General features: G+C 42.3%; 1 protein-coding gene across 5 annotated transcripts in view; it reads left to right on the top strand.

Moving 5' to 3' along the window:
• The window catches only part of INPP4B (inositol polyphosphate-4-phosphatase type II B), a 668,171-nt gene that overhangs the window by 21,936 nt on the left and 633,732 nt on the right, over positions 1 to 12,503 (top strand). For all 5 annotated transcript variants that reach the window (XM_068279481.1, XM_068279471.1, XM_068279463.1 and 2 more), the window contains exon 2: positions 11,533 to 11,649. In XM_068279481.1, coding sequence (XP_068135582.1) covers positions 11,533 to 11,649 — 117 coding nt within the window. The remainder of the gene's footprint in view (positions 1 to 11,532; positions 11,650 to 12,503) is intronic.

Below are 12,503 nucleotides of genomic sequence, written 5' to 3'. Positions count from 1 at the left end.
GCTATACCTCAAAGAGAATCCTGCAAGCTTGTGAGTCTCTCTCTCTCTAAGCTCTGTTCATGAATTTCTGTAGCCATCAGTAGTGTGTGGGGTGCCTTGCAAGATAGCATGGAATAGCAACTCTGGTTGGTGCAGGAGGATTTCAGAAAGCTGCTAACCTAGTGGGGAGCCTGGTAACTAAGGGTTGAAAATGTATGGTTATAGCTGATCCCTCTAATAGTGCCCTACATGGTCAATATGCATATGCATTTCTTGAGGGTCTCCTACATATTTGCCTAAAGCATGCAAATGTTTAATTCAATAAAACAAAGTTTGTAATTTTAATCTTAGAAGACTTCTTCCGCACCCTGTTTATGATCTGCCAATGTATTGTAGTCAGGCAATTCTGCCAATTGCAGGATTGTTTTTTGTTTGTAGCAGGGCTGTGGAGTCGGAGTCGTGGAGTCGGAGTCGTGGAGTCGGGCAATTTTGGGTGCCTGGAGTCGGAGTCGGGAAAAAATGCACCGACTCCGACTCCTAATGAATTTGTAACTGTAATTAAAATAGAAAATATGATAAAATGTTCTATTTCTCAGATAATAGTCATTAAAAATAATGTATATATACAGTATATATACAGTAATAGCTGTGCTTAGTCCACAAAAATGAAATAAACCAATCAAAATTAGTTACTTGTGCTGCTTCAATAAAGCAGTCCCCGTATTTTTAAGGTCAGATATACATATCTGATTGTGACTGTATATATGATGTGTACACAGGAATCTCTTATATATACTAAATAACATCTATGCTGTAAGAATAAAGCCTGATGTGTAGCTATGTCACTAATAGAGATGGTCAACGAGATGGAAATAATTCTGCATTGATGCTGATTTATGCAAATGTATGCACTCCCTTTGCTGATGAAATAAAATAATTTGATATGTTATTAAAATTTGGTTTGGTGACTACAAATTAAAGGGTAACTGAGACGGATGAAAAGTAAAGTTTTATACATACCTGGGGCTTCCTCCAGGCCCCTTCAGGCTAATCAGTCCCTCACTGTCCTCCACCACCCGGATCTTCTGCTATGAGTCCTGGTAATTCAGCCAGTCAGCGCTGTCCGGCCGCACCCCGCTCCCACAGCCAGGAACATTCTGCACCTGCGCAATAGTGCTGCACAGGTGTAGTATGCTCCTGGCGGCGGAGTGTGTGCATGCGCACTACGCTTGACTGACTCAAGTACCTGGACTCATAGCAGAAGATCCAGGTGGTGGAGGAGGACAACGAGGGACTGATTATCCTGAAGGCGGCTGGAGGAAGCCCCAGGTATGTATAAAACTTTAATTTCATCTGTCTCAGGTTTACTTTGTTACACAGTAGTACTATACTCTACATATGCACTCCCCACAGAGCTGCAGGGAATCCACTGAGAATGCTGTGCACATTGAACACAGAGGTGTTGTCTGTTTACAATCTCCTCATTCCCCTGCAGAGTACCTGCACATTATTCTTACATGCACCCACACTTGATAGATGTTCTTTGTTCCGGTTGTACCTTTTACAAGTACTCTTACCAAGGACTAGTTTTAGTCTAAAGGGAATAAATATAGTAGTCTACATATCCTTCTCACTTCAGTTGTCTTTTAAAATTCCTAAGCGTTGGCAGTTAAGAGACGAATTTCATGTTACATACTTTTAATCAACAAAATTGTAATATGCAAATTAGAGGAGTCGGAGTCGTGGAGTCGGAGTCGGTGGAATCCTAAACTGAGGAGTCGGAGTCGGAGTCGGTGGATTTTTGGACCGACTCCACAGCCCTGGTTTGTAGAGCCCCTAGAGGGAGATCGGTTCTCTTTTAGCTCTTTTGCTCGGCTTATCTCCTAAAACCGTCTGACCTCACTTATATCTATAAACTTAGTCATATCTTTCTGGTAGAGTGATATGTTAACTGCAGTGGGAAATTCAAAAAAAGCCTATAGTCTATAAATATAGATGAGGGTGGAAGCATGGAATTAGTTAAACAGAAGAGCTTCAAGCAGATCTGAACTCTTGCACTGGAGATAAGGAAATGCAGAGAAATCCAACCTGTGTGTGTTTATAGAGAACAGACTGTCTAATTAGCCATTCTCTGCAAGTAATGAGCTAGTATAATTTGAGCTGTCAGCTGTCTGAGCCAATATGTAAACACAGGAGTTTAACTCTTTCTGTGCTCCCAAGATACCAGAAAGTAACCACTCCGCAGAATCTCAGTAGGAGTTCTATACGCTGAAACAAGGATTTTTTCCCCTTCAAAAGTTATTATGCTGTTGCTTATCTTTTAGAGCAGAGAGGAAGTTCAGGTCTGCTTTAAAGAGGATTAACCTCCCACTGCTAATGCTGCAAAGCAAACTAAAGACTGAAATCAACTGGACTGGAGTAATTAGCATGAAAAGTGTCAGACTCCAGCCATACATGAATAAAGAGGGGGTCCTAGAGAACAGCCCTAGTGGTGTGTTGTGGCATCATGCTGTTTTTTTTACTTGCCATCCATTATGGTGTGCATATTGAGCCCCATGAAGGCCTCGTGCACTGAAGTATCTAAGAAATAACTAAGATGGAAAGCTCAGTTGCCCGCAGCACATAACAAGCGGTGCTTAGACACAACACACTTTGACTCACTGTAGAATCAAGCATGCTATAAGCTGAGGCACTAAGCAGTAATGTATGTGTTGGGCGCCACAGCTTACTGGAGTCTATTTGAATTAACTTTACAAGGTAAAAAGGGCAGTTTTAAGCAATCTTTTAAAACACATAATATGCAAGGGAGAAAAATGTGTGCTGCAATAGGTGATAAAAGAAGGATGATTTTATTTAATACATCCTATAGGTCTCTTTTATTAAGATTGTAAGAGCAGAATTTACATTTGTGTTTCTTGCTAAGAAACTGTCCGAAACAAATTTGAAGGCTTTAGGATATTTGTGCATGATTTCCTTTTGTTTATAAGAGATTTATTTTTTCTACTTGTACCTTTTTTTTTATTTTATCGCACGCAAAAAGTGCATTACACCTGACAGCCCTTGTTAGTCAATAAGTGGATTCACGTCCAATGTGTTTTTTCACTCCAAAGAAAAAAAAAAAATTTTTTTTTACAGTTTTCTGCTTTGTTTCCACATACATTTTGTCATTATTTGCGAACTGCTTAGGCCAGGTCACACTACAGGTCTGGCATTTGCTGGCTTTTTAAAAGTTCTGCTGCAGGCATGCTGGTGGCAGGGACTAGTGATTTGGTCTTATTAGGAGTCAATGGACAATGCTGTCAGTGAAATCACTAGCTATGGCCAGTTTGTGCCGGTCTACACTCTCAGTACTAGTCAGTGCTAGTCAACATTCTCAGTGCTAGTAAGCGCTAGACCGCAATCTTGGAGTCAGTCATCGTTAGTCTACACTCTTGCTGCCAGTCAATGCCAGTAAACACTCTCAGCACTGATTAACACTCTCAGGCCCATATGCAATTCCCTTATTATCCAAAGTGTTCTCCTAGGTGATATTTTCACACCTTATCAATAAAATTCCCTTGAAACCACCAGTAAGCAATACAATACTCAGAAAAATGTTGACAGTAATTTTTCATCTAGTTTTGGTACTTTTTTAATTGAGTGTTCAAAAGTTATTTTAAACAGAAGATGATGAAAATTATTTCCCAGGAGAAAACTTAGTGTCAATGAGCGCCAGACCACACTCTCAGAGACAGTCAACGTTAGTCAACACTCTCAGTGCCAGTCTGAGCTAGACAACACGCTTGGTACTAGTCAGTGTCAGTCAATGCTTGCTCAGTCAGCACCAGCAAGAAACTCCTGTGTAAGCACTAGTCAATGCTAGGCTTTTTTCAGCACTTCCTGTGTGAAAGAGCTCAGACTGGGCAGATATTTACTGTCAGTGGAGTAGCAATAGCGATGCAGAGGTTGTGATCCCAGTGGGGGCCTAGAACCAGAGGGGCCTCCCTCAACTGCAATATTAGCTCTTCAATGATTCTATGCTGGTAATATTAATTTCTATAAATATTTTGAATAGTGTTAATCATTAGCAAACTATTCCCTTCCCCTGCGTACACCTCATACTGTTGATGTCCTGCATATGAATTGTTATGTATAGTAGAATGGTTGGAGGGCCCTATGTAAAGCTCGCACTGGGGCCAAAAGCTCCTTAAATGGAAGGTTCAAGCAAAATAAAAAAAAATGAGTTTCACTTACCTGGGGCTTCTACCAGCCCTATGCAGCCATCCTGTTCCCTCGTAGTCACTCACTGCTGCTCCAGTCCCCCGCTGGCAGCTTCCCGACCTCGGAGGTCGGCGGGCTGCATTGCTTACATTTTTACGCATTCCCGCTACTAGTACAGGAACATTAATACATACATTTTTACGCATTACTGGTTCAATGCGTAAAAATTTACGCATTGAACCAGTAATGCGTAAAAATGTATGTGTAAGGCCCGGTTCACATTAGCGGTGGCTATCCGGAATCGCCGTGCCGGAGCCGCACCGCATGCGGAACGGACGAAACGGACGCACGGCATAGCAATGTAAGTCTATGCCACCGTTCACATGCGTCCGTTTCGTCCGGACCGGAGCCGGACCGGACTCCGGCGTCCGTTCCAACATGCGCTATTTTTTGGTCCGGCTCCTCCGGCAGCCGTATCCGGGGCGGAGCCGGACTGCACCATCCGGCCAATACAAATCAATGAGAACCGGATAGCGCACAACACACTGGCTAAAATCCGGATGTTCTACCCCACTTCCTATGAGGATTGTTGCGGCGATATTGGATCGGGGACACATGGGCAAGCATTTTGGAGTGGAGCAGCACGAGCTGGAGATGTTGGCAGCATGTTGGAGGTGGAGGTGAGTGCTAAACAGCGGAGGGCCTGATTCCACAGGTCCCCCTTCTGCTGACCTCCCAGACCCCAACATTTTTTTTGTTTTTTTCGTAACTTTTGCCAAACGGATCCGGATCGCATCCTGATGAACACCTGATGCAACCTGACCGGTTCCGGATCGGATCCGGATCAGAACCGTACGGTTCCGATCCGGATCCGGTCCGGATCCGGTCAGGTCATCCGGTCCGTTTGGCAGACAACCGCAAGTGTGAACGGGGCCTTAATGTTCCTGCAGTAGCATGAATGCGTAAAAATGTACGCAATGCGTCCCGCCGACCTCCGAGGTCGGCAAGCTGCCAGCGGGGGACCGGAGCAGCAGTGAGTGACTACGAGGGCACAGGATGGCTGCATGGGGCTGATAGAAGCCCCAGGTAAGTGAAACTCATTTTTTTATTTTGTTTGGACATTCCCTTTAACAATACCACTATTTACTGTCCTGTATGGATTATCCACCAAGCCTTACCTGCTCATCCAGATACCTGGGGAAGGATGTGATGGAATTACACCATGTTTCTTTCAATACCAGATGACAGAGTAGGAATTCTACAGATTTAAACTCTAGGGAAAATCAACCTTCTCTAACATATGGCTGATTGCTTGGCAAAACGAAAAAATGCATACTGAATAATAAAATAATCAGCTTTGAGCCTGGGATAACTCTCTAATCATCAAGGATAGTTTGCACGACCAGATAAAAGTGTTTTGTTTCTGCCTTGTTTTCAGAAGAGCCAGGCTGTACTCATCTTGCTATTGGACTGCCTATTTTGCATTGATAACAAAACTGTCTGTTAACACTTGCAATGCAGACAAAAAAAATAGAGAAAGGGACCGCAAACAAGTTAATATTAGTAGGACAAGTATTATACTGTATGTACAATGCCTTTATAGTACTGTAATCTCTAGCCCCATATACAGTATTACAATCCAAATCCAAATGGGGTTTTAATGGAGCAGACGTGACATCACATTTATCATAACAAATTGCTTCACACATTTCTTCTGGTTTCATACAACATGAATGATAGCATATAGCTCCATATGCAAGGATATGCAAAGATTTCCTGACACGTGTTCCCCGTGTACATATACATATGAATACATACCATCAGTTCCTGAGGGTACGACTTATATATCTGTGATGCTGTCGAAGGGACTGCACATGTAACGTGTAACCATCCTCGGGCAGATTTATGCCTCTAAAGAAGTGGCTTCTGGCCATGAATGTTTCAGACAGTCTTTAAATTCAGCATATGGAGCTACATGCAGAGCAGGATCATCCACCAGGAAACCTTGGCAGGTGCCTGCTGCCTAGTGGGTGTCAAGGGGGCCTACCTTCTTTGACTTACCTCTACTTCAGCTTACCAAATGGCCCCATTACAACTAAATCAATCTCTAGCTACATGCTGCTTTCATGTTGTATGAAACCAGGAGAAATTTGTGAAGCAATTTGTTATAATAAATGTGATGCATTTTGAAAATGAATGCCATGTCACGTCTGCTCCATTGAAACCCCAGGTAGTACTTTATGTGCCCGTGTTAATCTAATCATGTCACATGCCAGTTCAGGTACACTTTAATTGTAGGGGGCAGACTGAAGAGTGTTTTTACAATTTCACTGATATCGCATTAGAGATGTAGGCAAGGAAAGGACCACAGCGATCTCTCACAGTCATAATGAGCATAGGACAAAAGTATTGTCATTAAACAATTCAGTCTTGAACAAAAGTGAAAAGTGCTATACCTCATGCAATAGATTGTTCTGGAAAATCTTGTGTCTCTTAAGAGGCTTTCTATTCTGCATACGTCGGTAATAATGCTGATAGGCAATCCTATATATGTAAGGCATTGCAGAACTGTCATCTGAGGCATTCATAGGAATATTTTGTTATTGAAAGTCTCTTGAACATGCTTGTCTGATATTGCATAATTTCCAGAAAACCTTTTTTCCCCCCAAGAATTACCTTTATAAAACAGCCAACACATTAAACCCCGACAACCAAATTGCAGCGTTCAGGAAGCAGATTGCTCACGATACCGTGACAGCAGTGTCAGAAGAGTCAGCGATCATTTCACGCCTCTCTGCACTTTATCAAGATAAGACTTGTATATCCTCCCTCTAGTGGCACTCGGTATATCCGTGCAATCAGCACTTTTCTGAAGAAATGAAAAATTCACTTTGAGGACAAGATACCGAACAATTTTCTATGCATAGACTTGCACTGTGGTGAGAAGAATACTAACACTATACGTTTTGAAAAAGGCATTGCAAATGCATATGCAATTTTACACGTTTAATGAAAAGTAGTTTTGCATTTTGAAATGTGTCAAAGTTCATTTTTACATGCATTTTTCATAGCATGCGTTTGGAAGCCAAACAAGAAACTCTACACCTTCTCGGAAAAAAAAAAGCTCAAAACGCATGTAAAATCGCATTGCAATTCGATTTTTAAAAACACTCAGGGACTTCTATTGCAATGAGTTTCTGAGCTCAATGCACAGAAATGCATGCAACAGTTAGTTATAAAATAGCACACTATAGTGCACAAATGTGAAGAAGGTACATTTGAAAACATGACTTTTCTAATCTCCTTGCGGATTGCAGAAAAGCAGATTTACAAAAGCGTGATAACTGATAGCGCGGCCGTGCTATGCAGTTACCACGCGATGTGACGCGCGTGAAAGTTTGCGCGCATAAAGGCTTACGGTCGAGTGCTAAACGAAAGTTTACACGCGATAATACAAGTGTTCACGTGCAAACACGCACTTAATCGTGCGCAAACCTTCGTTAGCATGCAGGCGTAAGTCTTTACGCGCGCAAACTTTCACGCGCATCACATTGTGTGGTAACTGCATAGCACGGCCGTGCTATCAGTTATCACACTTTTGTGAATCAAGCCCATAGTGTGAACGATAAATACCCAAGTCATTTCCAGAGATCTCCATGCATCTAGGCTAGATTAATTAACAGTTGTTGGAATCTACCAACCTCATATGGATCATGTACTATTATAGTGAGGGTTACAGAGAAGTTTTTTAATTGCATCCACCACAAACGTTTATTTTATATTTTTTACAGTATGTAAAGTTTTTTAAAGAGTACCTGTAGGGAAAAAAGTGCCCCAAATGGTTACTCGCCACAGCAGAAGGAATCCTCTGGGTCCTCCAGAGGCATCCACCATTCTCCTTTACCAAACTGCTCCAACCCTGTATCCCCCTGAAAGACAGATGATATGGGCTTGTTGATGGCTCACACATTCGCAGTGGCACTGACCTGCTCGATTTTTAATGAAAAAAGCCGAGTCCAATCGGGTCCATGCTACTGTACATGTGCTAGCCATCTGCACCTGTGCAGAAGCATAGACCCAATCGGGCTCAGCTTTTTGCGCCTGTGCTGCTGGACAGGTGCAAAGTCTTTTGAGGATCTAGAGTCTTCCCTCTCCAGAGCTAAGTATCCAAAATGTTAGGTTGCAAACCTCACTGGTTTGCTTCATAGTGTACCTGAGGGGAACTTTTATTTTATATTTAAATATTTAGAAAGTAGATTGAATGTTTTGTTGTCTCTGCTCAGTTGCAATCTATTAAGTGTCCCTAAATGAAAAACCATGAACTATTTTGACCCTTTTCTCTCTCCCTCTGCTTTTAAAAATATGTAGAAAAATGTAATATGTAGAAAATCTGTAGAAAAATGAAATATGTAGAAAAAATTGCTGTCAGTGATGTTTACTATATTCCTGACAAGCTCCTGACAAGACAGAAGCTGTCACTTCCATCCTTAAAAATTAACTCTTTCAGGTAGCAAAATAAAACAAGTAAAACAGCCTGGTTATTAATATGTTTAGTACTGTACATAAACATGTTTATCTCATCATGTCACATGTTGCCTCGGGTACACTTTAAGAAGAGGGAAGCTTCTGAATCTTATAGAGGCTTCCCACGCTGTTTTCTGTTCCCCTTTGTTGAGTGTGACCCACCCCAAAGAATTCCAACAAGGGCTTATCAGAAAGGAACATCAGGGCCATGCTCCTCTTCAGCTACTGTGCAGGGGTGGCTGTGTTTGCGTGTGTGCAGCATGGCAGCACTCGTGCCAGAAGAGGAGCATGGCTCTGATGTTCCGTAGGGTCCCAGGCAGTGGCAGATGCCTAGAGGACAGCATGGGAAGCCTCTGGAGGATCACTATACTTAGTTAAGTTTTCACCCGCAGTTCTCCTCGGGTTTGGTTAAGTTTTCACTGCCACGGCCTGCAGAGGACTGCATTCAGACAAGAGCTAATTATTATTTATTATTTATTTATTGTATTTATAAAGCGCCAACATATTATGCAGCGCTGAACATTAATTTAGGTTACAGACAATATTTAGGGGTGACATACAGCAATATGACAATACAGGAATACAAGAAAACCAGATCACCAGCACAGTATGAGTACCAGGTAATGCTTAGTCAGTCACTGGATGGAGCATGGAGATTAGGCAAGTTAGGTTCACTCAGATGCATAGCATGGGTTCACAGTAATGGAGGTGCAAGATCAGGTAGGACACAAAAGGAGGAGGACCCTGCCCAAAGGCTTACAATCTAGAGGGAGAGGTAAGGACACGAATGGTAGGGGACCAGAGTTCAACTGTAGGTTTAGAGCACTTGTGAGGGGTAGTAGGCCAGAGTGAAAAGGTGAGTTTTGAGGGCTTTCTTGAAGATGTTGAAGGAGGGGGCTGCCCTAAAGCTAACATAGTATCCTTCCTTTGAGCAACCTTTACTTTGTTCTAGAATGACCCAGGTGAAGGCTACAGTCTTGAACCACCTACAGCAGGCACTTTTTTATAATATCTAGTCCAGGATGGCTAGCAGTGGAGAAGCATGGGAATCTCAGGAGATGCCTTAGTAAATCAACCCCATAGTAGATCTGTATATAATAGAGGGAACACCTTCACAGATTGAGAGGAATACCTACATTAAAAGAAGCTTGTCAAGATACCCTGGATCCTCCAGAGGCTTCCCACATTATCCTCTGGACCTCCCCCGCTGCCTAGGACCCGAACATCAGGGACATGCTCCTCTTCTGGCACGAGTGCAGCCACGCCTGCATAGTAGTTGGAGAGGAGCATGGCCCCAATTTTCCTTTCCAACACTGCCAGCAGTATACCGCACAATATGTTTCACAATTTGCATTGCCTGCCGTACATGGGTAAAACGAGCACTACAACGAAAACGTGCATTGCGCAAGTAGCATAGCGCATATAACCGTAGTAACTATTGTGTTACCAATGTACCACGACTTGTGCAATGTGCGGTACACTGCTGACAGTAGTAAAAGTATTGTTGTGTGCTGCCTATGCACAAGAACATTTCCGCTGCTTCCTGCATCAACCCCCATGGCCCTTCAGGTTTGCTTTAAATGTAAAAGTAATATTAAAAGTAATATCATTTATAAGGCTGATTTGACTTCCTGTAGCGATTTTATTAAAAGCTGCAAGTTGCTTCTTGGATAGCTCCAGGAAACCTCAACTAAGGAATATGCTGCCATTTGTGTTGTCAGTTAGGAGCACCAAGTGTTTGGTTGTCATTTTCTGGTCATTTGGCTTTAGCAATATCTGAGTTACCTACATGCAACAAATTGCAGTCAGTGGAATCAGAACATCTGATCTGCATAGGTGAACTGGATCACTTACAAGCAGAGGATCAACAAACAGCCAAATGGCACCTTCCATATTCCTGTCACTTCAAGTTTTCTTTTGAATCCTCAGCAGCTTCTTTTCCGCTGTGAGACATCCTCTGACGTGCTCTTAATGACATCTTCATTAAATCATATAAAAACCGTAGAGTTTAGTAAAGAATTAGGTGCAGCTTGAGTGCATGCACAGTCTTTCTCTCCCCTGAGAAACCACAGCACAGTTTAGGCTGAATTCGGAAAGGCCAATGCAGATATTTCCTGTCAGTTCTTTAAATATCGCTGGTGTTCAGGTGAATTAAGCATCTTGACGAAGAGAAAGACATTATTAGCAGCACTTTAAAACAGATGTTCTCGTAGGATATCTGGGTCAACTGGGTGTTACGAAATCAAGTGAATGGATAAAAGGCAACTGTCAAGAACAAAGTCTAAATCTGCGCGTGAACCTGACAGCAAACAGGGTTTGTGGAAATAGATATCATTGTCAGCTGAATGCTTCACTTTGTGGATTTAATCCCCAATTGCTGCCCTCATTACAGCTGCCTTGGTTGGTGTGGTTTAATCAGAGTTGTTGCTGGCTGTTTGTACAAATTACAGTGCAAGTCCCCTGAAAAGAGAAAAAGCACTGTGACAGCTGGCCCTAAGGAAACACTTTTCAAAACAGACCAGCATAGGAAATAAACAGGTTATTGCTGCACACTTATAACACCATTGACAGACTATGACAGAGCTGCAGTTTTTTTTTCTACTGAATGTTGGTAGTCTGTTGGGTGTCCTAGATTGATTTCAGCATGTCCAAGTCATGCCCTAAAAGAGGCTGGCGACATCCGACTTTGGACAGAACACAAAGTGTTCTTTGAAATTGATATCTTTTTTTCTTTTTTACTCTTGTCTGCCTGCTTGTCTGTCAGTTGCTTTCTATGCTGCCAGCAGCTGCCACCTCATTGAGCTGAGACTGTCTGCTTGTGCTATACAGGGAACAAGAGATCCACTGTTTCTGACTGGCGTGACGTTTCCCTCGGAGTATCCCATCTACGAGGAAACTAAAATTAAGCTGACGGTGTATGATGTCAAGGATAAATCTCAAGAAACCGTGAGTATCCCTGTGGCATGTTTATCTTCCTTCACTCCTCTGCCTGCCTCTCTCCACTTCAGAGCTCTCTAGAATGACATTAAAGCTAGCTATGGACAGGGTAAGTGCACTAGATGTGCAATTTTCTATTTGGTCAGCTACTAATTACACACTAAGGTGATAAGAGTCTTTCTTCAAGCTTGGCGAATACTGTTTTGGTCCCAGCTCAAAGGCCACAACAGTCAAACAGCTGCTGTTTAAAATTGTATATTCTGCATGCATCTTTTATGAGCCAAACCTTTTTTTCTGCTTTCCTTTTTGACTTTAGGGACACATATTTAAGGGTTGTTGTGGCAGAAGAAGGGTTAACTGCTGCCACCCTTAAAGCTCAATGGAGTGAATCTAGTGCTTTGCTCAGCCTGAGAAAGGGAACAGATGGATTAAATTAAACACTGCAGAATAACCTTTACCAAAAATATGTCTTGTACAAATGGGCCACTTCACAGCAATCTGGTAACCTGTTATATCAATGATAGCAGAACGTTAAGTAAGATATCACTCAAGTGAGATCCTCCACACTGGGCTGGATCTCAGGCTGGCAGTCTGGGAAGTTTTGTCTGGCGGCTTGCTTACAATATTTATATCCCAGACTTAGCTCAGGTTCTGTTTTTAACTGGCAGAAAACAAGCAGTTGTCATTTGGAATGTACAGTGGACTGTCTCTCTCACAGCTTAGCATTCTATGTTATCACAGGAAGTGAGTGTCTCACAACATTCTCTGTATTATGGTCTGCTTTATTTTGCTAGTTTGCATTTTCTCTGTACTTTTTATATTACTTGTTGTGAAAGGACAAAATTAAAATATGTATGTTAATA

The sequence above is a fragment of the Hyperolius riggenbachi genome, chromosome 1 (genome assembly GCF_040937935.1).
Source record: "Hyperolius riggenbachi isolate aHypRig1 chromosome 1, aHypRig1.pri, whole genome shotgun sequence".
NCBI lineage: Eukaryota > Metazoa > Chordata > Amphibia > Anura > Hyperoliidae > Hyperolius > Hyperolius riggenbachi.
Note: the sequence above shows the minus strand (reverse complement) of the source record. Positions and strands in the feature narration are given on the sequence as shown.